Here is a 26,811-nt window from a genome sequence, read left to right on the forward strand (position 1 = left end):
TAAATCCACACAAATCATCAGCATTTCTATATATTACTGACAAAGCCCATCAGCAAGAGATAGAGAAATCCCATTTAAAATAGCTATAGACAAAATAAAATATTTGGGGGACTATCTGCCATGACAAACTCAAGAACTATACAAACACAATTACAAAACATCTCACACAAAGTCACATCTAAACAACTGGAAAAATCTCAACTGCTCATGGGTAAGCTGAGCCAATATAATAAAAATGACAATTCTGCCTAAATTGGTCTACTTATTCAGTGCCATAACCAAACTGCCAAAATTTGTTTTATAGAACTAGAAAAAATAACAGCAAAAGTCATCTGGAAGAACAAAATATAAAGAATATCAAGGGAATTTTTTTTCTCTTTTCTTTCTTTCTTTTTTTAAATCAAGGGAATTAATGAAAAACAAACCAACAACAACAACAACAAAAGCATGGTGGCTTAGCAGTACCAGACCTAAAAACTATATTATAAAGCAGCAGTCATCAAAACCATTTGGTATTGGCTAAGAAACAGAATAGTGGATCAGTGGAACAGATTAATACACAAGGCACAATAATCAAAGCCTATAGTAATCTAGTATTTGATAAACTCCCAAACTCCAGTTTCTGCAATAAGAATTCACTATTTTATAAAAATTGTTAGGAAAACTGGAAAATAACGTCAGAATCTCAGCATACACCTACATCTCACACCCCATACCAAAATAAGGTCAAAATGGGTACATGATTGGGCATAAAGACTGATACCATAAACAAATTAGGAGAGCAAGGAAAAATTTAGCAAAATGGATAACTTTGATTACATTAAATTAAAAAGGTTTTACACAAACAAAGCAAACAAGATTAAAAGGGAAGTACAAAGCAATGGCTTGTGTTTCTGATAAAGTCTCACTTCTAAGATATATAAAGAATTGTCTCAAATTTATAAGAATGAAAGTCATTCCCCAAATGATAAAAGATATGAACGGTATTTTCAGATGATGAAAATTAAAGCCATCTATACTCATATGAAAAAATGCTCAAACTCCCCCCCCCAAAAAAAGCTCTAAATCACTTATTGATTAGAGAAATGCAAATTAAAACAACTCTGAAATACTACCTTATACTTCACAGATTGGCTAAGATGACAAGAATAGAAAATAAATGTTGCAGGGGATGTGGGGAAACTGGGACACTAATGTATTGTTGGTGGAGTTGTGAAATAATCCAACAATTCTGGAGAGCAATCTAGAACTATGCCCAAAGGACTATAAAAAACTGTGCCTACCCTTTGACCCAGCAGTGCCATTACTAGGTCTGTATCCCAAGGAAATCAAAGGAGGGAAAAGGACCCACATGTGCAAAATTGTTCGTAGCAGCTTTTTTTGTGGTGACAAAGAATTAGAAAATGAGTAGATACCCATCGATTGGGGAATAGCTGAACAAGTTATGGTATATGAAAGTAATGGAATATTATTGTTCTATAAAAAATGATAACCTGATTTTAGAAAGGCCTGGAAAGATTTACATGAACTAATGCTAAAAAAAAAAAAAGCAGAAAACACCAAAAATGTGCAATGATCAATTATGAAAGACTCAGTTCTCAGTGATCCAAAATTAATCCCAACAGACTGGACAGAAAATGCCATTTGCAACCAGAGAGAAAACTAAGGAGACTGAAGGTAAATCAATGCAATATTCACTTTTTTTTAAAAAATCTCTCCCATGGTTTTTTCCTTTTTGTTCTGATTTTTCTTTCTTAACATGATTTATAAAGCAATATGTATTAAAAAATAATTTTTTTTAAAAAAAAAGAATATAATTGCTTTCATATAGGACCAATGAATGTTCTGATGGAAAGACTCCAAGGTTTTTTTTTTTTTTTTTTTAATATTCTTTATTTTAAATGCAATTTTCCCTTTAATTTCTTCTTTCTTTTGTTTTGAATATTCAGGAATTTTGATGATTTTTTTGAGTTTGAGTTATTTAAATTATCTATTTTTTATTTTTAATCTGGATAATTTATATTTTGTAAATATTATTCCATTTTGTCCCATTATTGTTGCTATATAATTAATGAGAACAAATCAATAATTTCTAGTAAGAAAAAAAAAAAAACTTCACCCTATCTGCCTTTTAGGATACATTAAAACTCCAGTTTATCCTCATGGGATGGGAATGCTTTCTAATCAAACAGTATCTCAATATTTGAAAACTTTCTCAGGCTCAGCTCAAAAGCTATCTCTTCCATCAAACCTTTCTTGATTTTCCCAGCTGAGAATGTGCTTCCCTTTCCTGGACTTTTCTTAAGCTTCAATCACAGGTAGATTCTCAATAGTGCAGATTTTTGATTTCCTCTTCTTAGGCCTAAACCTCCACAAGAGCAGGAACTATATCTTAATGAGCTTTGTACTTCTTGGGCATCAAGCAGATGCCAAAGAAGTGGTTGTTGAATGAACAAATGTAGCAAAGGTTTAGAAAGAGGTCCCTCCTCCAAGCCATATACAGGCTTCACTTTCTAGGCTCGACCTTTAACTGCTGAGGGAGAGCTGGATGAGACTCTTTCCATCTTTAAATAGCAATGGCTTCTCTCTGTATGGAAGTAATATGTTCTTCCTTTCTAGAGTCACAAAAAACCAGGGCTGGAAAGGATGTCCAAGGTCAGCAAGGTCCAACCTTCTCACTTTATAGAGAAGAAAATGGAGGCCAAGAGACGGAAAGGGCTTTGCCCAAGATCTCCGGCCAGCCAGGGAGAACGCAGGATAGCTCTGCTGTAGCATGCTATCTACTGGGTTTGAGGAATTCTTTTTTTTTTTTTTTTAAATACATACATACACACCTCTACACACACACACACACACACACGTCTTTCCTATCCCTGCTGACTCTTTCATTAAATTCTGCTCCATAACTTGACTTGCTATTACTTGATCTCCCCCCACCCCAGGAGCCCTCCCTTGTCTTCTTCCCCCACCCTTTGCTTCCCATCTGCCCATCCCACTTCCCTTATTTCTTTATAGATTTTGGAGGGCGCTATACCCCTTTCATGGTATAGATGTAGTGTTGCCTACTGAACCCATTCTGATGGGAATGTAATTCTTTCTAAATGGAAAAAAAATCACTTGAGTAGAGAAAAAGTATAATTCCTTCTTATTACTTTTCAGCCTGTGAACAAATAGGAACAAAATAAAGACTGAATTATCTGTATAATCCAATATTTTAAAATTTCCCATGTTACCTTTATCAGAAGTTTGTGTAATTTCTGCTTTTAAAACATCATATTTGATTAAAACGAAGACCAGAAATTCTTCTATTTGGATTCAAATAAGCATTTATGTTGCTGAATCCCCAAACTCCCCAAAAAGAAGTTGAATAAATTTCTGTGTCTGTTGATTCATGCTAAGTGTTCATCTCTGGAATTCACTTGCTGACCTGAAAAATTCACCTCTCAATGCTTCCTCACAAGTATCTGCTTCAATTAGCTTTGGTATATAAAAAAGAACCAAGCTCTCGGGCTGTTTGCTGGTACAACTAAGAAATGAATCTTTTAAAAAGCAGCCTAAATCACTGCCTACAAACGTAGCAGTCACCTGCCCCCAAATCGAGCCCTGCAACTGAATTGTGGTAAACACCCACTGGGAGCTTACAGTCTAATGACAGACATGAGGGACTAGATCATCTCAAGGCCGGACTTTCAAACCCCTCAGCATCACCCTCCATTTTCCTCTCCTTTGCTCTAATTTGACAGAGGTCCTTTGGGACACCACCACTCCAAGAGAACCCAGAGGTGAGGCGAACTACTGCAAGGTTGAGACAGTCAAAGACGTGACTCGGGGCTCACAAGAAACAGAGGACAGGAGCAACTGCCAAGCCCGCTGGATCCCAAAGCGACAGTATCAATGATGACTATTTTAACATCTTATACACTCTACCATCCGAGTTGAGCCAGGAAAAAAAAAAAAAAACTAATTTGGGGAATCAAAAGCTCAAGAATCTCAAGGGAACATAATGAATGAAAAAAGGTAGTAAGGGAGGAGGCCCAGCAATAACAGATCTCAAACTTTCTTAAGCATTAAGCATCAAAACTCTTTGCTAGGGATTTAAAAATAGGTAACCAGTGGAACAGATCAGGTACACAACCTACAGAAGCAAATCAACACAGCAGCGTAGGGTTCGATGAAGCTTCTGGGGTAAGGCTTCATTATTCAACAAAAACTTCTGGGAAAACTAGGAAGCAGTTTGGCAGAAAGCAGTTTCATATCCATTTTTCAACCATATACCAAGAAAAGTTATAAATGGGAACATGACTTAGATATAAAGGGACAAAGGAAACGAATTCATGATCAAGGGACTGGTAGAGATAATCACAGAAGAGAAAATGGACAATTTTGAATACATAAAATTAAAAACTTTTTTTTTTTTTAAATAACCAAAGTCACTTTAGTTGTAATCAGAAGAGAAACAGTGAACTGGGGGGAGGAAGGGAGGAATCTTTATAGAAGTTTCTCTGATAAAAGTTTAACATCCAAACTATGTAAGGAACTGATTTAAATATGACAACAAGAGCTGTTTTCTAATTGATAGTCAAATGATATGATTGGGTAATTCACAAATGAAAGTACTTGAAGCTATCAATAGCCATAAGAAAAATATTCTCCAAATCCTAAAAATGAGAGAAACAAAGACTAAAATCACTATGAAATTCCACTTCACACCCATCATATTTGCAAAGATGACAAAAGAGGAAACTGACAATGGTTGGAGGAGTTGTGGGAAGAGGCTGAGAAAAGCAAGTGGGGACTCTCGCCATAAAATCTCCGAACTGGACACATCTTTTGACCCAGGAAGACCTTTACTAAGCACAGACATTAAAGAAAAGACCTTGATGTGTGTTTGTGCATATATTGTTCTAGCTGTTGTAGCAATGGCTGATCAAGTAGGGAGGGAGGGAGAGAGAGAGAGAAGAAGGGAAGGTGGGGTAGAGGGGGGGTAGATAGAAACATAAAGGAATATTAGTACGCTGTAAAACATTATGAACTGAAGAAGCAGAATGAGGTAACCAGAAGCAGAACTTTTTATACAGTAACAATACTGTAAAGAAAAACTGAAAAATTTAAGAAATTTGATAAACGAATGAGCATTTATGTTGCCAGAGGCCTGATGTGCTATACATCTCCTGAGAGAGATGATTTCAAGGTGAACAACAAGATATACTTTTTAACTGACTTGAATGTTCCCTTTTCATCATGATATAGTGAAGGTTCAATTAACTTTTCCTAAATCTTTTTGAGGTTCAATTCACTTTAACAAACAACTTCCAAGTTATAGTGCTAAAGCACTATAAGATAAAATCAAAAGCCCCTGCCCTCAAGAAGTTTATTTTACCACAAAGATTCTTAACTAAGAGTCCAAGGAACTTAAAAAAAAAAAATCTGATCCTGGTAGATGAATCAAATGAGTTTCCTTTGTGTATTTTTATTTAATGTAGTTAACAAAATGATTCTGAGAAGGGCTTCATAGCCACAAATAAGATGAAGCCCAGTCCTGGCGAAACAAAAATACCCATTTCTGGGCAGGGGGGGGGGTGTTCCTTGACCATGCGTATTTGTTTATGAAGATTTTATTTTTATTTTTTTTCCTTTTTGTTTTCTCTGGGGCAAGGAAGAGTGTAGGGGAATGGAAAAAGTTGAGAGGAAGGGAGGGGTTTAGCAATAATATCATCCCCAAAAAAGGAAGAAAACAAAGAAGCATTTTTAAAATGCATAGAAGGAGCAGGAAAAGGTTCAGAAGGAAAGAGATGAACAGAATGGCTTTGAGAGCAACAGATAGAATTTATTATATAATTAAAAAGAAAAGCAAGCTCTACGATAAAGATTTGTAGTTTCTTCTGCAATCCTCAACATCTGATTTATTTTTGATACGGAAATGCTCACTTTATTTGTTTTTTCATTAAGTTACAAAATATCTGAATGCATTCTACCCATAGGATGGAAAAAGCAAACCAAGCAAGCCCTGCCTGCTTCTCGGCCCTGTGTTGGGGGAATCCGGCTGGACATTTGTCATCTCTACATCTCACACAGGCTCAGCAAGGCCACCCTGGCAGGCAGTACGGCCCAGTGCCTAGACTTCTAGGCTTACGGTCAAGGAGCCTTGGGTTCAAATTCCTCCTAAGTTCTGTGTGCCTTGGGGATGGTGTGGCAGCAAGAGCAGCTCCCTCTTTTCTGGGACCATTTTGAGCACCACATGAGCATGTATGGAAACCATAGCAACAAGGACTCAGATTATCATCATACCCCCAAATGAATGGGAACCTCTGGGAGGCAGGGGCTGGCGGAGGCTCTTTTTTTGACATCCTCAGCACTTAGCTAATAAATATCTGCTCAACGACTTGTCCAGGGTCACCCAATTTTGAAATATTATAGGCCTGATTTGAAACCCAAGGATGCCTAACTTCAAGCACAGCACTCTGTCCACCATCCCATGCCTTTTTTATTTATTTATTTTTTTTTTGCTGAGGCAATTGGGGTTAAGTGACTTGCTAGGCAGTGGTAATTTGAACTCAGGTCCTCCCAACTTTGGGGCTGGTGCTCTATCCACTGGGCCACCTAGCTGCCCCTTATCCCATGCCCTTGAAGGAATGCAAAAGAGGGCAGGAGATTCAAAAAGTCTGGCCTGACAGTCCCTGTGGAGGCAAGGGGATGTGGCGGGCATATCTTGCCTGCATCCTGGCCTCTGTTTACTCCTTCCTTTCTGTGTAGTGAAAGGCTCAGATCAGATGAGTTTTAAGATCCCTGTGCCAGCTCTAGCACCGATTCTGAATGCCAAAATTAGCCAAACTTTTGTGCCGGTGGACGCCCATGCCCCCTTTCACCCTACAACAGAAACACCCTAAGACCCCTAGACATCACCTTCAGACAAAGGCCCCTTGCTCCAGGGCATGAAAAAGGAACAGAAATGCCCATTCTGTCAGCTTTCCAGCTCATGGGGTCCCCTGGTTCAGAACAGCCTGTCCTACTTAACAGGCTGCACCGGCTTCACAGCAAGGTGGCCCGACTTCTGTTAATGTATTTCGATGTTTTAGTGCACGTCAAATAGAACCTCTGCACTCAAGTGTCCTCAGGACTCACTTCAGCAGGGTTGGGACAATCGCAGTTCCCTCAATCTCCATTACACTGAAAATGTGGCCCACTTTAGACCCCACTTCTGGAAAAGGGCCCTCGAGAGTGTGACTGCAGGGACCCGGAGAGAGCTCTCTGGGCCCAGATGGAAACCATCACAGAGGAACACTTGGAAAATTCCTCTCTAGCCCAAGAACACAGCTATATTTTTCTATGACTACTATGGGACCCTCTGGGCTAATTTTGGGGATTACCAGCTAAGCCCCTAGATTCAACCTAGTCTTTAACTACCGAACTCCTTAACTTGGGTAATCCGAGTCAAAGGTAAAAAGATGGTTCTAAAAAGTTGGCCCTGCTCAAGTGCTCAGGATCTGTTCAAAATGGATTCCTGAGCTGACCCCAAAGAAACTTGGTGGGCCACAAAAAGCCTTAGCTTTGCAAGGGATGTGGATGCAGGCAGAAAGGTGGCAGGCAAAGAAGCTCTTTGGGCCACGTAGCTCTGAGCGTCACACGAGGATCGAGCAGAAAGCTAGGGCTTCCTAGCTTGCCACGAGTTCACGAAACAAGCGCGGACGCCCCCAAACTCCAACCCTAGCCCCCTCTCTGTCAGAGTGGAATTTAAGACTGAAGTTTAATGTCAGGCCACACTAAGTCCTGGCAGAGTCAAAAGCCTTTTGAGGGAGCAGAGCTCCAAGTGACAAGGGCCTTCCCTGCCTCAACAAGCACAGGGTGGGTAGGGCCTGCTGTGGAGAAAGTTCTAGAGAGGCAAAAACAAACAGTGGCCCTTGCCCTCCTGATTCAATATGTGCATAGAGTCAAGACAGACTCAGGTCAAGGCCAGTGATTTCATCAGTATAGGGAAGTCCCAGGGAGGAAATTCCTTCCCCCAATTCAGATCATCAACTGTCTCCAAGGGACCAAATGACCAGCCTGGGGCCAGACAGCCAGTTTTCTGGTAAAGTTTCCTTCAGCCATAGTAGAAAGCGGAAAAGGATAAACATGAGAAGAATCGGGCTGTTTCCCACATGGTACCCCTGCCAGAGCCCAGGCCCTTTAACACAGAAGGGAAGGTGGCTCGCCCTCCTCCAAATGTCCACAGCTCCCTCCTCATCCCCCAGGGGACTGGTATGGTCGCCTAGCTCCAGGCTCAAGCCAACTTGGCAATAAGGGCAAAATCACAAAGCTAGAAAAGATCTTGGGGATCGGCTAGTCCACCTGCCTCAATTCGACTGTGGGAGGCGGTAGTATGCCAGGAGCTACAGGCCCAGAAGGTTAGAACAACAGGGTCTTCTCAAGGGAAACAGAATGCAGACAGAAATAACAAGTGGTTTGAGGAAGGGAAGTAGGGAAGTAGACGAACAACCTGGGCTGAGGGGGAGGAAGGATACATGGACAGCTGGGGCGGGGTGGGGGGGGGGAAGGACACGGGGAAGGCTGGCCTAAGGAAGAGGCCCTGGAGCTGAAGAGCTAAGGGTAGCAGGCACAACGGACCTGGCTGTCGGATGCAGTATGGGAAGGCAAAAGGAGACAATGGGAGGTCTCCACCTCAGAGCACAGCAAACAGCGCAACTTTTTTCAGGAAATGTTCTTTGAGAGTGGAGGTGTCTGGGTGTCTGCAAAGAAGCATCTCTGGTAGTAAAACAAATTTATCCGACCTTTTTTTAGAGACTCGTGAGTCAGACCGCGGAGTGTCTTAAATGCCAGGCAATAGGGAGCTACCGAAGGTTCTTTTTCTTCTTTTTTAAGAGGTGGGTAAAATTTGGTCTAACCTCTGTCTTTAGCAGTTACTGTGACACTATTTAGTGGCTGAACAGCAGAGGGAAGAGATGGAAGGCAGGAAGGTCAATTAAGGGGCTGTCCAAGTAAGAGGCAAGGAGAACCTGAACCAGGCTAGCTGAAATAGGAAAGCACAGAAGGGGCTGCAGGAAAAAGATGGTGTGGAGACGTAGGCCATGAGGCCTAGATCTCTGGAAAGAGGCAGGAGAAGGAATCGAGAATGACCCTGAGGTCACAATGCTGGACTAAGGGGATGAGATGCCCTTAATAGAAATGGGGAAATATTAAGAAAGGAAGCCAGGGGAGGGTCGAGATTCAGAAGCTGAATGACTTGGTTACGGCACAGAGCTAACTGGGGCAGCGAGGGCTCCTGTCCGGTTCTGGGCTTTCCCGCAGCTGCCTCGGAATCTTGACTGAGGAAAGCCAAGCCGGATAAACAGCTGCCCCTGTGCTTTCCCAAGCAGGTGACTAAGAACCACCTAAAACACCCAGGATGCGGTACTGTGAACGTCAGAAATGTATACCACAAATGAGAGAGCCACGCAGGCCACACTTGATACTCTGAAGCCAAGCTCACATATCCCCAGCATCCTCAGGGTACCCAGGACCCCAGGAAGGCCCGGTGACCCCCGTTGGGCTCCATGCCACACACTTCTCTACGACCTTCTCCTCTCTCTTCTTCCTTTCTCCCCCTCTCCATTCTTTCTGCACCTCTCTCCCTTCACTCCTCTCTCTCCCTTTTCTATTTTCTGTGTGTATGTGTGTGTGTCTGTCTCTCTCTCTCTGTCTCCTTCTCTTCCCCTTCCCTCCTTTTCTGTGTCTCCCTATTCTCTCCCTCCCTTCCTTTTCCCCTCCTTCTCCCCCATCCCATAACAGCCTCCCTCTCTCCCTGCTGATACTAGTTGGTATCAGACTATTAGTACCTTCAGGGTAAAGAGCAGGCTTCCCTTTACAGCTTCCACCAGAACCCAGGCAGAGACTGGGCCCAATGAAAGAGGCAGAACTCATTCTGGCGCCACTGGATCTGGCAAACAGCTTCTTGTACTGGCATCTTGCTCCAGATCCCTTGGGCCAAGGCAGAGAAGCCTCACCCACCCACCCACCCCCATGACCCCCTCTCACACAGGCTTCCAAAGCTTCCTTTGGGCCAAAGGGCCAGCAGCAGCTACATCCTCCACCTAACAGAGTGTCAAACTCGGGCCGTGGACCCCTCCGGCACTCTAGGCGAACTTAGAGAATCCTCCTCGGAATAAAGTTTTTAAATGATTAAAGGAACCCTAAATCAAGTAGACGTCAATGAAACAAACGATGCAATCATTCCCCGTCCAAGTTCTTGCCCCCCAATATGAGTCCGTAGACCCCATTTAGGAACGTCTGATCTAACCTAAAGAGAGCAAGGGCTCCTTCTCCTATCATGGGAGGAGGTGGGAAGCCGGTGCTTTTAAGTAAATAGCAGCCCCAAGCCCTCTCCACCCAGCTGGACTTTACATCCCAGTTCAGAGTGCTAGTCATAAAGGATCGCTTCCTGGTTTACTGAAGTGACCAATTTAGGACTCGCCTTGGAATTCTGAGCCACAAACTTTCCAGAAAATCTCCATAGTTGTAAAAAACCCAAACTGAGGGAAGAGCAAGCTGAAAGCAAGCGAGAACCAAGGCATCCGTAAGAGGAAGGCCGTTCCCTCTCAGATGATGGCCTCCCCTCATTCAGAAAAAGAATTCCACTGCAACAGAAAGAGGAGAGGCCACTGTCTGGGGAGGCCGGGCTCTGCCCAGGCCTCCTCACCCAAGCTGGAGGACGACCCCCAGGCTGCTGGGCCCTGGTCCATCACTGCCCTTCAGCCCACTCCTCTGGAACTTCCTCCTTCCTCACTCCCTTTGCTGCCTGAGCAGTGGCCACAGGCACCACAGAGCTTGGCACCACCTCTGTTCTTAAACCTGACTTACCTGCCAGGAAGAGGAAGTCAGGCAATTGTTCCTCACTTTCTTTTTTGGATTCTTTCCCATTTTCTGTTGTTTGGGTTTTTTGGGGTTTTGTTTTTTTTAACGCCTTCACATGTATAGAGTATGTGTGATGTTATCTATGTGGTGTTTCTATGGGCATCTCTTACTCTAAAAGGTCAGGTCTGAAAGAAAGCATCCAGCTCAGGGATGTGTCTCTGGGGAGCAGATGATCCAGCCCCCTCAAAAAGCTGCCTGGTCCTGAGCAAGTCCCCTTCCCTCCCAGCCTGCTTCGTCAACTAGAAAAGGAGGAGAAAGAAGACAAGAGGAGCATACGCTGAGAAGAAAGTGAAGCCCCCATGTTTTAGTTCTAATGTTCTATGATCTTTCTGGGGCTCCCCTCCCCAGGCCTTAGCTTCCTGATCTGCAAGATGGCTCTAAGAGCTCCAGAAGTCTGCCACTACAAATCTGGAACCCTGGAGACATGGGGAAGCAGGAACTAGGCAAGTCCCCCCCAGGGTCTCAGTTTCCTCATCTACATTTCTAAAATTCTTTCCTGCCACCTAAGAAACAGTCTCAGGGGGCCGAGGAGACAAGATGGCTGGCTGTTCTGCCAAGAGATCTTATTTGTATTAATTTCCTTAGCAAACACCCACAATAATTGGCCTTTACAACTTCTGTGAAAGGATTAACAAAAATCCTTGATTAAAAAAATAAATTAGCATCCATGAAAAAGCATGGTGAGAGGGGGGGAGTCAGTCCCTTGGGGCTATATTCTAAGGACTGGCGAAAGGATTTTTTTTCCATATTGGGGCCCCAGGGGAGGCATCAAACAAAAGGAAAAAATAATTTGTTGGCAGCTGCCCTAAAGAAAAGGAGATGAACTAAAGCCTCGGGGAAAGAAGCCTGATGGAGCAAAAGAGAACATGACCTACTGGAAGCTGGCACCCCAAAAGCCAAGAGAACCTCAGAAATCCTCAGTGAGCTGCGAAGCCTGCAATCTGGACACCTGGGTCCACTTTGCTGGGGACCTGCCTGCCAGGATTCCATTGCAGAAATATCTGTCCAGTGCTCAGAAGGAGGGGAGCTGGGAACCCCACAAAGTCCCGTGTCACCTGCAGAAACGGCTTACAATTGTGGAGGGGGGGAGACGTGGGGACCCATGACCAAATAAAACAAATTAGAGGGGATAATGCCCAGGGAGTGGGACAAAAAGAGGAAGGGCAAGGAGCACTGGAAGGCCCAAATCTCGAGCCAAACGGGGGGGGGGGGGGGGGGGACTTCAAGGAGCAGGTGACACTAGAGCCCATGTTTAATGGGGCTAAGGAAGGAGGGGGCAGTCTGCAGGGAAAAGGCCCCCAAGACCTACACAGGGAACAGAGGAATCCAATTTAGCTGGAGCATGAGTTACTTGGAGGAAGAGTAAGCTCACACATGGAGAGCAGAGGCTCTGAAAATGGAGGCAGCTGGGACTTCAGAGGTCACCCGGCAGAAAGCCCTCCCATTAAGATAGGGAAGGGCCTCAACCAAGGTCACCAGCCAGTTAGTAGTGGAGATGCCAGACCACCTCAGAAGACTGGCCTGACCCTGGAGGGGAGCTGTATATTAAGAGCCTTTTGGCCTCCATATAGCCTAGCCCAGCCCCCAGAACTGGACTGCCCCCAGATCCATGGCCCGAGGTGCTTCCTAGGTGTGGCTTCCTCATGCCATCCCCTGCTGGCCAATGTTTTGAGAGGCAGACTTGGATTGTTCCTGTCCGGGTTTTTCTCTTGAGAGGCCCAGCTCTTTGCTACTTTTTGTGACATGTTAGCTTTCTCCCTCAACGCCCTGCCTCCAAAATCCCCTTCCCGTGCGTGCCACAGTGGGAATTGGGAGTTGTTGGTCTTCCGGATGTACGCGGGCCTGCTGTTTAACTAACCTTCCTCCACAGAGGCTCAGCCTCTACCTCTGTAAGGGAGCCAAGAGGCTGACCCACTCATTGAGCTCTTACTCTGCACCCCAAACACTTCACAGGAAGGGCAATGAAGGCCTAACCAGAATGTAGACCAATTTGAGGAAGAATCAACAGTATTTACCCCAGGGGAGGCGGCACAGCCAGTGGGAGGAGGCCAAAGGGACTCTTGGGCTTCAAAAGGACAAAACAGCTTTCCAAGTGCCCACCAGCAGAGGCCTAGAGTGCCCAACTGTCCCTATGAACCCAACGCCAGAGAGCACATTTTGGGAAATAGCTGCTTTCCCAGAACCCAAAGACCGTTTGGGTGTCAGCTGCCCAGGTTGTCAAAGGTGCACCGTTGATAGACTTAATGACCACCTGTTAGGAGAGATCAGGAGGCCGGCCTCCACAGCAGAAGGCAATGAAAAAGCTTTCCCTCCAGTCAGGTGTTCCCCCCCTCCCCCGCTCCCCCACTGCGGCGGGGGCCACCCCAACACCGAGAGACACAAAGCCCCAGCTCCCAGCCCGGGTGTCCCTCCATCAGGCGAGGTGCGGGCTAAGGGCAGCAGCCACGTAGGGAAGGGCCACCCTCCTTTTTGGCCTTCCAGGTGCGTTCCGACTGGGAGTCACGGGGAGAGAGCCAAGCCCTCCTCCAACAAGCAACTTAAGAGCCCAAGGAGCCTCCTCCCCCCTCCCTCCCGCCGCTCCTCCAGGACAAGCCCGAGGGCTGGGGAACCTCCGGGGCCCTCCCCTCCCAGGCTCTATCCGGGAGGGAAGGAGTTTCATGAAGCAGCCCCGAGACAAAACGAGGAGGCTTCCGAAGGCAAAGGTGGCCAGACAAGTGGTGGGGGGCGGCCAAGGCAGCGTCACAGCTGCCCTCCCCCCTTTACCCTAAGCATCAGACTGGGGAAGCTAGGGCCGGGCACGAGCCGGCATGGGGGAGGGGGGGGGTGGAGGACTTGGGGGAAGACAGGCTGCTGAGCTGGAAACTGCCACACGCCAGAATTGGGGGGTGCAGAGCAGCACACGACGCCCCATCCCTCCCAGGTCCTTCTACCCCTCCGGGTGCCCTCCATCTTTTCTTCTCCCTCCCGCAGGGCCCGGAGTTAAGAGAGATCCCGGCGCCCGCCGGAGGTAGGCGCCCGGGGCCCAGCAGCGGCAGAAGCCGCTGGTAGGGACGCGCTGTGGGGAAACTGAGGTCTCGCTCTCTCGGCCCGCCCCACCCTTACCCCCAGCTCACCTGTGCGGGCCCCGGGGCCTCGAGCTGGGGAAGCGCCCGTCGCTCTAGGTAGCCCTCCGGGTCTCCGTCCGTACGTCCCGCGCGGGAGGCCGGGGACACAAAGCGGGGAGCGCGGGAGGGGGAGCCGCGGGAGGAGGAGCCGGCGGCGGCAGCGCGAGAAGGCGGGGCTGGGCCCGCTCCACCCCGCCCGCCACGGGTCAGGAGGCGGGACTCCGCCCCGGGCCGCCCCGCCCCCGCCAATCGGCGCCCGCGGGCCCACCCCCCACCCCCGCCCCGAGGTGAGCCTCAGGGGCACCTGGGCCGCGGGCGGCCCCTTGCCTCATTTGCATAACAGCCCCGCCCCCCGGGCGAACACAAAGAGAGCGCGAGAGTCCCGAACGCTGAAGTACGCTCAAAGGCCACTTCCAAGGGAAGGGCGTGGCCTGGCCCCACGTGCCCCCCGCAGACAGGGAGCACTAACTCCCTCCCTCGGCGCCTCGCCTCCCTCCTCCCCCACCTCAGGCCCCCTGCGGCAGCGGCGACCCAAATGCCAAGCGCAGGGGGCGGCTTCGGTCTCCTACCTTCCGGTCTGTACTGGGCCACGATGGTGACAGACTGGCCGGCCCGCTTCAGCGCCGCGGCCGCTTGCTCATGGGTGGCGTTCCTCAGGTTCACCCCATTCACCTGTTCGGAAAGAGCAGCCATGAGCCCATCCTCCCCGCGGCCCCGAGGTCAGGGAACAGGAGGACGGCGCGGGTCCACCTGCGCTCCCCCGACCTAAGGTGCAGAAGCCCCGGGGCGCCCTCCCACCCCCTCCCCCCTTTACAATTAAAGATTGGCCCGCACCCACCCCCATCCCACAACAGGCCCATCCTTCCCCTGGCCACTCACAGAGAGAATTCGGTCTCCTCGGCGCAGCTCCCCACTCAGGTCAGCCGGGCCTCCAGCCAGGATGAAGGACACAAAAATGCCCTCTCCGTCTTCTCCACCTACAATGTTGAAGCCCAGGCCTGTGGAGCCTTTGTGCAAAACGATCTTCCGAGGCTCCCTGGTGGGAAGGAACACAGGGATCAGCCTCAAGTGTCCAGGGAACTAAGGGGGGGAGGCTTCAGGCAGGCATCTGCCCTCCGAAGCCTATTCGGCGTCCCCCCAAACGCTGCCAGAGGCTAAAGGGGTTTTTTAGGAGAAGAGCCGCTCCATTAGGATCCTCTCCCCAGAAAGCCCCTGTCGCCACATCTCCCGCACAGAGGAGTGCCCAGGAGGGGGTTGGGGGTGGGAAAGGGCAAAGGTGTTGAAATTGGGGTATTAGCTTGTGGAAGCAGGGAAGATGCTAGCACCCACACAAGTTTTTCTATCAGCAGATGTGCTAATGAACTGATACCCAGCAGCCCAGCCCAGCCCAAGCAACCAGAGCCTTGTAGGGGTGGAAACAACGGCTTTCTAAGCTTCTCTCCCATCTGAAACTCTGACCCGGGCTCCTTCACATCAGAGCTCCCGTTTGTCTACTACCTGTTGTCTTAGGTGGGAAGCCAGAAAAGAAAGAAGGGGAAGGGTTGGGACTCCTCCAGGAGGAATGCTCTAATCTGGGGGGAGAGGGGGGCTCCAAACTCACCAACGCTTTGGGAAGCTCAACGCGAAGCAGGCCACGGGGCCCCAGTTCTCTTTCCCATGGGCGGGAGGTCGGTATAAATAAACAATAAATCTCCCATTCAACCCCGAGCCCAGGAGCTGCTCCTTCTCTGCCTACAGTATCCCCCAAACTCCAAGCACTGGGGCCGAGTGAGGCCCTTAAACACGGCCAGTGCCCGGGCTGTGGAGAAGCTCGTGGCCTAGGCCGCCGAGTAGGGGAGGGAAGGGGATAAGTGAGGAAAGGTTCTCCTCACAGTCAGGGCAGCCATCATGGCTCCTACCTGGCATCCTCTTCGGGCCTGAGGGCTCTCGGGGGCCATACCCAGAGAGACTGGGCTCTGGAGGAGCAGGGCCAAAAAACCAGCCCAGGCTCTGGTGGGGCCTCCCCCAGGCCCTGGGCCGGGCCCCTACTCGCGCTCTCACAGTGTCTCGTCGGAGTCATCATCTTCGGGAAAGTTGGCGTTGGCATTGGCTGCGGCAGCGGCCAGGCAATGGTCATCTTCGTCATCATGGCGGTCATTATGGTCTGTGTGGTAGTCATGGGTGTGGTCGTGGTCATCGTAGTCCGTGTGGCGGTCGTTGTGGTCCGTGTGGTAGTCGTGGTCATGGCGGTTGATGCGGTGGTGGTCACAGGCGTGGTCGCGGCGGTGGTGGTGGTCGTAGTCATGGTCTCGGTCGTCTTCCTCGCTGTCGCCGGGGCTGTTGGCGCTGTCGTCGTCGTCGTCCTTCTCCCGGCCCTCCTAGTCCTCTTTCTAGTCCTCCCCCCCTCCCCCCCCTTCCCTTCCACCACACCCTCAGGATCCTCTTTTGATTGGTCCGCTGCCACTGCCGCAGCTGCCACGCCGGCCTCTCCGCTTCTAGAACAGCAACCGCCCCCACTCTTCCTCCTCTTCCTCCTCTTCCTCTTCCTCCTCTTCTTCCACTTCCTCCTCCTCCTCTAACTGGTTCTCCTCTTCCTCCTCCTCTACCTCCTCTTCTTCCTCTTCTTCCTCCCTGATGGGGGGCTCCAGCTCCTCCTCCTCCTCTTCGTCCTCTTCTTCTGCTTCCTCCTCTTCGTGCTCCTTGTCCAGTGGCTCCTGGTCGTCTCTCTTCCTCATCCTCCTCCTCCTTCGCTTCTTCTTTCTCCTTCTTCTCCTCTTCCTCATCCTCCTTCCCCTTCCGGCCGGGACGGCGAGTTCCAGCCGCCGTGGAGAAGCTCCCCCAAGGCTCCCAGACGTAGCTGGGGTCAGCCTCGTGGGGCTCCTCTCACAGCGGCTTCGGTCCTCGACACCTGGCCCTGACCACAGACGGGACCTGAAAAGCCCTGCCACTAGGCTTCGAGCTCGCGGTTGCCCCTTGGGCCCTTGCGAGTGCGCAAGCGCCACTCCCGACCGTTGACTGAGCATGCGCTCTTGAGCCAATCGTTCCACGCTGGAAGGGGTGGGGGAAGGGCTCAGGCAGTGCCCCCTTCAGGTGGGGGGAGAGAATGCCATAGGACTCGAGACCCCATATGGGGAATGGAGGCAGGAATACCACAGACATCAAGAACCCACATTCCACCTCCAGGAGGGGTGGGGGCGGGAGGCCGCCCCTTGCGCCCCGACCTGAGCATTCAATGAAGGAGGGCCACAACCGGCCTAAGGCGCCTGTGAGACCTAACCCTAATGGACAACAAAGCTAGCCCTTTGGTGATTTGCGGACCGTTCCCAGACGACAACATGGGGAGAAGTCCTCTCCCCATCTTTTGCCCCCCTGCTGAGCTCCTCCCCCACCCCACCTCCAATTCCAGCTCACACCAAAGCACCCCCTGCGAGTCACTTCTTCCTAGCCACTAGAGACTGTCTCCTTGAAGGGTGGATGGGAAGGGAGGAAACAGGCCACCCGGTCCCAGGCTTGGCGGGGCTGGAAGCGCCCTCTGAGACTATCTAGGGCAGTGGTTCTCAAACTTTTGTTCTCGGTGTCTTCATGTTTTTAAAAAAACTATCGAGGATCCGTTCAAAGAGTTTTTGTTCCCATGGGTTCTATTTATAGCTATTTACTATATTAGAAATAAAAAATGAGTTTGAATTTGTAGACCCTCTGAAAGGGTTTCAGAGACCCCAACAATTCTTTGGACTACACTTTGAGGACCACTGATCTAGGGCATCCCCTGATTTGGCAGAAAAGGAAGCTGAGGCTCACAGGGTGGGAACTTGCCCAAAGGCACCCAGTTACCAAGGAGCTGGACTGGGCCTTCAACTCCAAATCCAACACTCTTTCTACCGAGGAGAGAAAAGGGAAAGACAAGGGACCGGGGGGAGGAAACAGGAGAAAGAGAGAGAAAGGAGGGGAGCTAGCTGGGAAGGGGGAAAGGGAAGGAGGAAAAGAAGGCTGCAAGGGAGAATAAAGTCCCTGGGAATGCCAGGAGCTAAAGGGGTGAAAGGGCAGACAAAGGGGACTGAACTTGGAAGGCAAAGAGAAGAGGAATGGGCCTGGGGCTCTAAGATCAGAGTGAGGGCCAGAGCCAGGAAAGAAAGAACATGGAGAAGGGAAGAACAGGGAGAAGAGGGCCAGGGGAAGGGAAGGGCCCACCTCCACTTTGTCTCTGCTCTACAAGCGGGTGACCCAGTGGGGGGCTGGCTCCCACTGACACTCTGCCATCCTAGCCTCTGCAGCACCTCCAACACACCAAGGGCAGGATGAGTCCCAGAGTTCTTACCTGGTGAAGTCCTCCTCACCCAACATGTGCCGAGGGATGGGGGAGTAGCGGGCCGGGGGAACCTGGGAAGGAGCAGGATAGCTGACCTTGCTCTCCCCAGCCCCTAGGTAGCCCAGGCTGGAATTATGGCTTATGTGGTTGTCAGCCAAGGCAGAGAAAGCTGGAGTAGGGGAAGGGAGAAAAGAGTCAGGGACTGCCTTTCTCCCTAACCCTCCCACCCCCCTCAGCCTGAGTATCCCCCAGCTTTCTCCACACCCCCACCCCAAGACCCAGCACTATTCAAAGGCCTGATCCGCCCATCTCATTGCTCTGTGGCCAAAGTCTAGCCTCCAAAGAAAGGGAAACCCATTACTTAGGATGAGGCTAAAGGCTGGCAGTTAGGGCTGAGGGCCGGGTGGGTACGTACTGCTGGCGTAGTCAGGCGGCGCATACATGTCGTTGAGATGCACGCTGCCTGGTTTGGCCACCTTCAGATAGACCATGTCAGATGTATTTTTCAGGGACGCCACGGCTTCCTCATGCCGCACGTCTTGCAGGTTGGTGTTGTTCACCTGGGTGGGCAGAGGGAGGGAGGGCTGGCACGCAGTGGGAGAAGGGGGAGCCCGGCCTCTGCGGGGTAGGGGGCCTGAAGGAGTGGGAGACTCCTCCAAGAGGAGAGTCTCCCTGGGACCCAGTCACTGGGAGTGGTTTCTAGAAGGTGGGACTTGAGCTTAGGAACCAGGGATGTTGGAATGCTGGGGCCTTGGTTTCTTCTGGCTCCAAATCTACTATTATCCTGTGATCTAAGTGGAAGTCGAGCCTGAGGTGGAACCCACCTCCCGACTAAGAATTACAAATGGAGCCGGGGCCCCTGGACTTCACCCCCCACCAAAAAAACACACCCACTTCTCAAATAAGAATTACAGCTCAAATGGAGCTAGGGCCCCTGGACCATGAGTCTTCCCCCCAAAAAATAAAATTACAAACCACACCTGATAAAATTTTTGGATGGGGAGAGTTCTCTCCAAGACTTTCCAGTATCCAGGATCCGTCCCCCATTAGAGAGGCCCATCATAACCACCCCTCCCCAGGGTCTCACCGCCAGCAGCCGGTCCCCAATCTGTAGTCGTCCATCCTTCTGGGCAGCACCTCCCTCAATGATTTTTGTGATGTAAATACTGTTGTCTCCAGGGATGTGCTGGTTCCCAATCCCCCCTGCGATGCTAAAGCCCAAGCCTGGAGCAAGAGAACAGGGCCAGGGGAGGTGGCAAGTGAGGGTGGGGGAGAAGAGAGGCAGAGATCTGATTGGTGGCCACCCCTGCTCCTCACATGTATCCCCAGTCAGAACATTAGGGGAATGAAAGCTGAGTCTGCCAGACTAGAGTCCCACCTTACTGAAGCCAGTGATTTGATCCCAGGGAGACTCTCCTCTTAGAGGAGCCACCCCTCCTTGGGCTCCCTACCCTGCAGAGGCCAGGCCCTCCCCCTCCCCTTGTGTGCCAGCCCCCCCCCTGCCCATCCAGGTGAATAAGCTTGGGGGGGGGGGAGAGGCCCACGGGGGTCAGCACACCTTTGGGTCCCTTAAGCAGGTTGACCTCCACCACAGTCTCAGGCGGTGGCTGCCTCCTCCTCACCACCAGGCGCACGACAGGGCCAGCCTCCTTGAGGGCCTCCACAGCCCGGCTGTGGACAACCTCAGACACGTCCACCTCATTCACCCTCAGCACGCAGTCGTTCACCCTGCAGAGCCCCCCATGGGACACGTCATCACCCACTGGGTCCTCCCCTTTTCCCCGGCTACAGCCCTGTCTGCCTGGCCACTCTCCGGGCCTTGCCATGGGGCACCTGTTATTCCCCCTCTATAGCTGAGGAAGCTACAACTCTGAAGGGGAGCAATTTGTCCCAAGTCACACAAGTAGATGAAGCTGGAGGGCTGGGGCCTAACTCAGTCCTGGGATCCCCAACTCGGTCCTGGGATCGGGGCTAGCTCCTATCTGCAAGGGCTGTGGCAGTGCAGTTGCTTAGGACCCTGCCAGCCTGCCAGCCTGCCTTGGGGTAGGGGACAGGGGCAGGCAGTACAAGGTGGGCCGAATGGGGAGAAAACCAGCCCTAAACATCTCCCCCCCCCGCCAGCTCACCCCAGCCTCCCATCCATGGCAGCTGCCCCGCCGGGGATGATCTTGGTGATGAAGATGCCTGGGTCTTCAGGGATGTGCGGGTTGTCAATCCCCCCTGCGATGCTAAATCCCAGGCCCGAGTTCCCCTGGGGGGGTTAGGGAGAAAGAAGGAACTACTCAGGGAGGGGATGAACAACAGGATCCCTGAGCTTCCCCTTCCCTCCTTCTTGGGACCAGGTCTCCTGGTGGTCAGAAAGGTAGGAGCGGGAGTGGGGACAAATGGGTGGTGCGAGGGACTTGGGATGTCCACGTGTGGCTATGTCACTTATAAAGATACACTATGCAAACACCTCGGTCTTGTGGGCTCTCGGCCAGTAGGCCAGATCTGGGGGGCCGGCACGAGGAGGGTGCCGGGGACATTCGGCCTGCAGGTGGGATTCCTGGACCCGGTGTGAAGAAAGAAGAGGGCTCTGAGCCTTCCCTGGGGGAGGTGAGGGGAGGAGATGAGAGTGGGGACAGTGAACGGAAACTTTGGGCTGCTTACAGAAGTCACCTTGGAGCTCGGGTTTCTGAGCCCCCAGGCCTCTGTGGCTCGTGCTGTGGGACCATAACAGGGGATCTCAATTTCCCCAGGGGTTTGTTATACTGCAGCCCTTTTAGCAATAGCCTTTAGCACAGATGTGGCCTGAACCCCCTTTCTTCTTAAGGATCGCCTTCTCCTTGTGAGTCTCAGCTGCTGCCCCTACCTCTGTGTTCCCAGAATGCACTTACCCGTTCCAACACAATCTCCTCGTATTTGAACATCCCATCACTGCCATTTACCTGGGGAGAGACACAGACAGTTCCTCAAGTGCCTTCCTATTCTCCCCTCCTCCCACCCACCCATCATCCTGCCTTCCCAACCTCCCACCTCCCCTCCCCTCCCCAGAGCAGAGGAGCCTAAATCTACAGATGGGTGGGGGGGTGGGTTGAGGAGAGAGACTCTTGGGAATGATGGAACTGAATGGCAACTTAATTCACTCCGTCCTCTGCTTCAAGAAACACACTCATACACACACACACACTCACACACTCACACACACACACACACACACACACACACACACACACACACTCACACACTCACACACTTCCAACCCTCTCAGGACCAGGACAGCTTGGCCAGAGCAGCGACCCCAACTCAGATCAGAGGGGCACACTCACCGAGAGACTGGGCTCCAAGGTCTCTGCATTCACCAAGATGGGTGCAGGGCTAGCCTGAGGGCAGAGACAGGGCACCATGGGAGAAGGGAATGGGTCCTTTCCTCTTTGCTTCCTCTCCCCCCCCAGCCACCTGGCCCTGACCCTCCAAGGCTGGGAACTGGCTCATAGGCCCTTCTCTACCAGAACCATCCATGTCAGAAACCACTGCCCATCCCCTCCCCCACGATGAATAGAAGGGGCCCGGGCCCCCAGTCCAACCGCACTGTAGCCTGCTTCCTGGTGCCTGAGCTCAGATCCCTGGCTCTGCTCCCTAGAAAGGGCTGGGGCCCACAGGAGGGCAGGCCGGGGCTCACGTCCCCTACGTCGGACAAGCCGGGGCCACACTGCACTGTTGCTAATTGAGCTCCAGCCCCGCTGTGGGTGGAGCAGCCTCAGGGGCTACTGGTAACTCCCCAAAGAACAAAAAGGCAGCCTGGCCTCTGGGGGATGGCCCCTGACACCCGGACCCCCCTGGCCGTGATCACACACATGGCCATCTCTCCCATGGGAGCACATCCCGGGTAGACCGACAGCCGGCTCCCCTCCCCCGCCAGTGCCGGCACTCGCCTCCGTGCCTCCTCCCAGCCTTTTCCCCGGGTCCCCACATCCCTCACACTTGGGATCAGCCCAAGAAAACCCGGCATCCCTTGAAGCAGCAGGGTGGAGAGGAGACTGATCACCAAGGAAATCAGAGGGGGTGGTGGAAGGGGGAGGAGGGAGGGGGGATGCCCCCCCCCCCCGCCCTGGCGCCCTCGTCCTCTGTTCTGCCTAAGTGGGGATGGAAAAGGGGATCGCAGCAGCTGGCCATGCCGCCCCGGGTGGCTCCCAGCTCTTTCCCAGCTCCCCCCTTGGCCTGGCACCCGTGGGCAGTGGAGAAGCGGTTGCTTCTGGCCTCTCCAGCCCCAGCCACACTGCCCGCCCTCAGGGCCGGAGGGACAGGCGGCCAGACATACGTGGGGCTGAGCACATGTGTGCACACACATGTCCTGCTGAGTCTCGGGCAGCTTAACCTGGCCCCGGCCTCGGCCCTCCCCCTATCTCTCTACATAACTGAGCTTCGGGCTACATGTGTGGGCGGGGGTTGGGGGGGATCCAGAGCTCCCCCTGGCCCCCCATCCCTGGCCAGGATGCTCCCAGGCAGGTTCTGCTTCCCTCCCTAAGCCCGCTCCAGCTTCCAAGCATGGCATGGCATGGGGGGAGGGGCTCAGGGCTGATGGGACCAGGAGGGTTAAGTGGGGAGGACAGAGAGCCAGAGGTACAAAGAGGAGGCTGGAGGTTGGACGGAGGAGGCTGGGGAGCAAGAGAGCTGGCCAGCCTCCCTCCCCAGCCTCCCGTCCTTCCTGGGGAACGGAGAGCCCCAGACGTTGGCTGCAACAGCCGACGGGCGGGAGCTGGGGAGCCTTCAGCTGCCACCTCACCCCACCTCAAGGTCCCCCTCCCGGCTTCTCGGGAGGGCCCCGACCCCGAGCCGTGGGCAGACGTGGACGTCCACCCCCTTCCTCCCACCATGCGTGGCATGCCAGGGCCCTGGTTCCGCCGGTCCAGACTCCATTTTGCTGCCTCACACACATGCTCCTTCCATTTTCTAAGCTGGTGCTGGGCTGGGGGTAGAAGCCGGGGTTGTGCCCAGCACCCAGGGAGCTGGCAAGCGGTACAGAGGCAGGGGCAGGGGGAGACTCAGCTGCGACCCATCTGGAGGTAGCCAAGGAAGGGACGTAGCACACTGGGGCAGTCCTCCACACCGGGGCATCTTGCCTTCCACTAGACACCGTGCCGTTGGGGGACCCGAAGAAGGAGCTGGCCCTGCTTGCCCCCCCCCACCGTGGTTGCCCTTGTCCTTCCCCCACCCCCTACTCCCCAGACCGAGCTGACGTGCCGGAGACAAAGGAGCCGGCGAGGAGGCCCACCGGAACATCTCGGACAATAGAATCGCTCCATCTGCCCACCTCCGCCGGGCCAGGCAACGGGGCATCGCTACTGAGCGGGCGGCCCCCCTGAGCCTCTGAGGTGTCGGCTACCTCTCGTCCCTCCCCTGCCCATGGAACTGCTCACAGCGGGCAGACACCACACACACTCGCTCACACTTGCTCACACACACACTCACACGCACTCACACTCACACGCACGGCCACATGCCAGCAGATACATACATTGAGCCGTAAGAGCCCTTAGAAGCATATCATGCAGAAAGACACCCACACACCCACACACGCTCACACACACACACACACACACACACACACACACACACACACACACACAAAGAGACCTGTGCAGAGGGAGCTCACAGGCATCTAGCTACAGACGTGCACACAGGCACATGGAAACCCATAGAATCGCCTTTCTCCCACACATACACACATGAGAAACCCTCAATCCTCCTTCTCCCCTGGAGAGGCGCCCCCCCCAACATACATATACACAGAGGCAAAAATCTGACACCCAAACTCAGGGAAATTCACCCTTATGGGGTGCACCCTCACACATCAGTCCCCTGAAATTCTCCCCAAATGGCCACACACACGCACGCACACACACACACACACACACACACACACACACTCACTCCCTTCTCCCCAGCTGCATTGATATCTTCTCTGAAGCTTCAGTTCCCTCACACTGCCATCTTCAGTCCCCCAACCCTCCAATTTCCCGAGCACCACCCCCTCCACAGCTCCCCTCTCCCCCAGTCCATACCTGTTCATACCAGTCCCGATTGGTGCAGGTGCACTCGGGCCACCAGCCGGGGCCACTGCCATTCAGTTTGGGGGTGCTCTTGCCCGGGCCAGGTTTAGGGGTCACAGGCCCCACGTCCCGGCCTGTGGGGATGAGTTTGGCTTTGGTTCGAGGGGTGGGGGCGGCCCCTGCCTGGGAAGGCAAGGTCTGGGAGCTGTAGCCCCCATAGCCCCCGCTGCCCCCGTTGCCGCCCCCTCCTCCATAGGGGTCAGGCACCTGCCAATCCCCATAGCCAGGTGGTTCGAGGCGCCTGAGAGCAGCCAGGCGTGTCACCTCGTAGCACTCCGGGCACTTGCAGCAGTGGTGGTGTTTGTGCATGGCACTTGCCCCCGCCGCTCGGCCCCCCCAGCCTCCGGCCACTTCTACCCCACCGGGCTCCCGGGCACAATCACAGGGCTCCGGCCAGGCAGGAGGGGGAACCCGGGGGGGAGCTCGGGCTGAGCGGGGCCTGGGGCCGGGCGGACGTCCCGGGGCCTCTGCCCCAACGCTGCCCCGACCCCACGGCTCCCCCTCCAGCACCGGTGGCTCCGTGTCGCCTGTGGTGGCTCCTGGGCCCAGGCCCAGAGGTGGCTAGGGGGAGGGACCAGGAGGAAGGGAAGGCTGGCTCCTGAGAGGACCGCGCCTGCTCTGGTCCCCAGGATGGAGCCGAGTGGAATCAAGAGCATCTCTCCCTGGCTCCCAGAGCAGTTGCTCTCAGCCAATCAGCGCGCAGATTCGGGCAGAGGCAGCAGCAGCAGCAGGAATGCTAAACAGCAGCTCCTTAAAGGGACCGAGGCAACCGGCGCTGCCTGCCCCCTCCCCCTCCCCTGCTTGGGAGCCCCCTCCCCCCTCACTATCTCAACCCAGCTCCCGAAATCTTGGGGGACAGTGCTCTTGGAAGAAGGATCGGGGCGGAGAGCCAGACCCCAGAACTGGTTCAGCCTCAGGCTTCTAGCCCTTTGTGGCCCCCCCCAAAGTCGGCAGGGTCTTTGCCTACTCTTCTTGAGGATGGAGCCACGAGAAGCTTGGCAACTCTGGTGCTCGCCATGGGGATGAGGCACCTGAGGATGGAGATGAGACCCAGGGGCCTGGGGAGATGGGGGGTGGGGGTGAGGTCCTCCAGATGGGAAGATATATTCGTCTGCCACTCCCTGCCCACCCATCGTCCCACCGTCCGTTCTCCCCCCCAGTACCAGTCAGCTCCCTTCAAGACCCTCCTACGATCAGGCTCACCCCCGACTTCTGTCCAACCCGTCCAGACCACCACTGCCTCCTGCTTTTTGTTCTCACCCACCCTCACCGTCTAGTGCATCTTCTTGGCCTCCCAGCCTCTCCGAGGCCGGGAAAGCCGGGGCTACGGGACTTGGACTTGAGCCAAGCTGGGAAGGGAGCCCCAGTCAACTAACACCTCAAATTTGACAGGGAGCTGCCCAGCAGAGTCACCCCCACAGCCTACGGGTCTGTCCTGGGGTGTCAACAGCCCCCTTTCCAGGGGGACATGAGGGCTGTGGGGAAGATTCTAAAGCCGGTAGATTGAGCTCCCCCGAGCTAGCAGACAAATCCAAGCAACAGATTTCTGGGCTCCAATGAGTAAGGTCACTAAGACCACCCCCCCCCCAAGAGCAATATCCCTGCTGGCAGGTGCTGTGGCTCGGTCCCAGCTCTTTTAAGCTCTGGGATCACAGAGAAAACAGAGCTGAAGAGGGGAAAAGCATGAAGGGGAAAGCTAATTGGGCATGGGAGGGCTTCTGTAACTGAGGCACAACCTTGGGGAATGGGGAGGGAGAGCTAGGAATGAGAAGGGCCAAGGACTTCGAAGGTTGGAAAAGGGCTCGGAGGAGGAGCTTTGATTTGGACCTAGGGAGAGGTGGAAGGCCAAAGGAACGTGGACTGCTGACTCCTCCAATGACCCTGACCCTGACCCCAACTCCAACCCCCAAGTCCAAGTGTTTTTGGACTCTTTCCCATGGTCTCCCAGGAATAGGGGAAGAAAGAGAGGTCCTCCACTTCCTGCTAGCCTGGAACTCTCTAGCTTCTTACTTTACTAGAAGTAGGCCCCTGTTTCTAAGGGGAGAGGGAACTAATGTTCCAGGGAGGGTTTTGTGGGCCATCTAAAGGCCCTCAGATGTCTCTGGGCCATGGAAACAACCTCCCTGAGGAGGAAGCCTTCCGAGGGGCTGCTCCATGTTCTTTGAGACCTGTAGGGGAACTCCAGCAGATCTGGGAAGTAGTGCCCGAGGTTCCCCAGCAGATCCCTTGGGAAACCCCAGACTCGGCTATGAATGGCTAAACCCGTGGCCATGGCTCGGGGGCCATTCACAAAGTCACTGACGGGCGCTCAGCCAACATTCCCAGCTTGGAGCATCAGACCCCTTTCTCGGACCCTAGGGCTGCCCAGGGATGGGGCCCCTCTCTGCCTCCACCCTCCCCGATCCTGAAGGGACAAAGGGGGAGCTGTTAGTGTCTCTGGGGA

General features: G+C 52.7%; 1 protein-coding gene across 5 annotated transcripts in view; it reads right to left on the bottom strand.

The window, feature by feature from the left end:
- DLG3 (discs large MAGUK scaffold protein 3) overlaps positions 1-25,000 on the bottom strand; it is a 69,620-nt gene extending 44,620 nt beyond the window's left edge. For 2 of the 5 annotated variants that reach the window (XM_051969140.1, XM_051969139.1), the window contains exons 1-10: positions 24,321-24,999; positions 21,585-21,638; positions 21,153-21,203; positions 20,403-20,527; positions 19,835-20,004; positions 19,364-19,500; positions 18,692-18,836; positions 18,286-18,445; positions 14,871-15,027; positions 14,561-14,663 (exon numbers count right to left, since the gene is read on the bottom strand). In XM_051969140.1, coding sequence (XP_051825100.1) covers positions 14,561-14,663; positions 14,871-15,027; positions 18,286-18,445; positions 18,692-18,836; positions 19,364-19,500; positions 19,835-20,004; positions 20,403-20,527; positions 21,153-21,203; positions 21,585-21,638; positions 24,321-24,677 — 1,459 coding nt within the window. In that variant the 5' untranslated portion in view covers positions 24,678-24,999. Of the gene's footprint in view, positions 1-14,000; positions 14,113-14,560; positions 14,664-14,870; positions 15,028-18,285; positions 18,446-18,691; positions 18,837-19,363; positions 19,501-19,834; positions 20,005-20,402; positions 20,528-21,152; positions 21,204-21,584; positions 21,639-24,320 lie in introns of those variants that run through there. The other 3 variants (XM_051969138.1, XM_051969142.1, XM_051969143.1) reach the window with 3 other exon arrangements.
- Between the last annotated feature and the right edge of the window lie 1,811 nt (positions 25,001-26,811).

Source organism: Antechinus flavipes, chromosome X (assembly GCF_016432865.1).
Source record: "Antechinus flavipes isolate AdamAnt ecotype Samford, QLD, Australia chromosome X, AdamAnt_v2, whole genome shotgun sequence".
In the NCBI taxonomy this organism is placed as follows: Eukaryota; Metazoa; Chordata; class Mammalia; order Dasyuromorphia; family Dasyuridae; genus Antechinus; species Antechinus flavipes.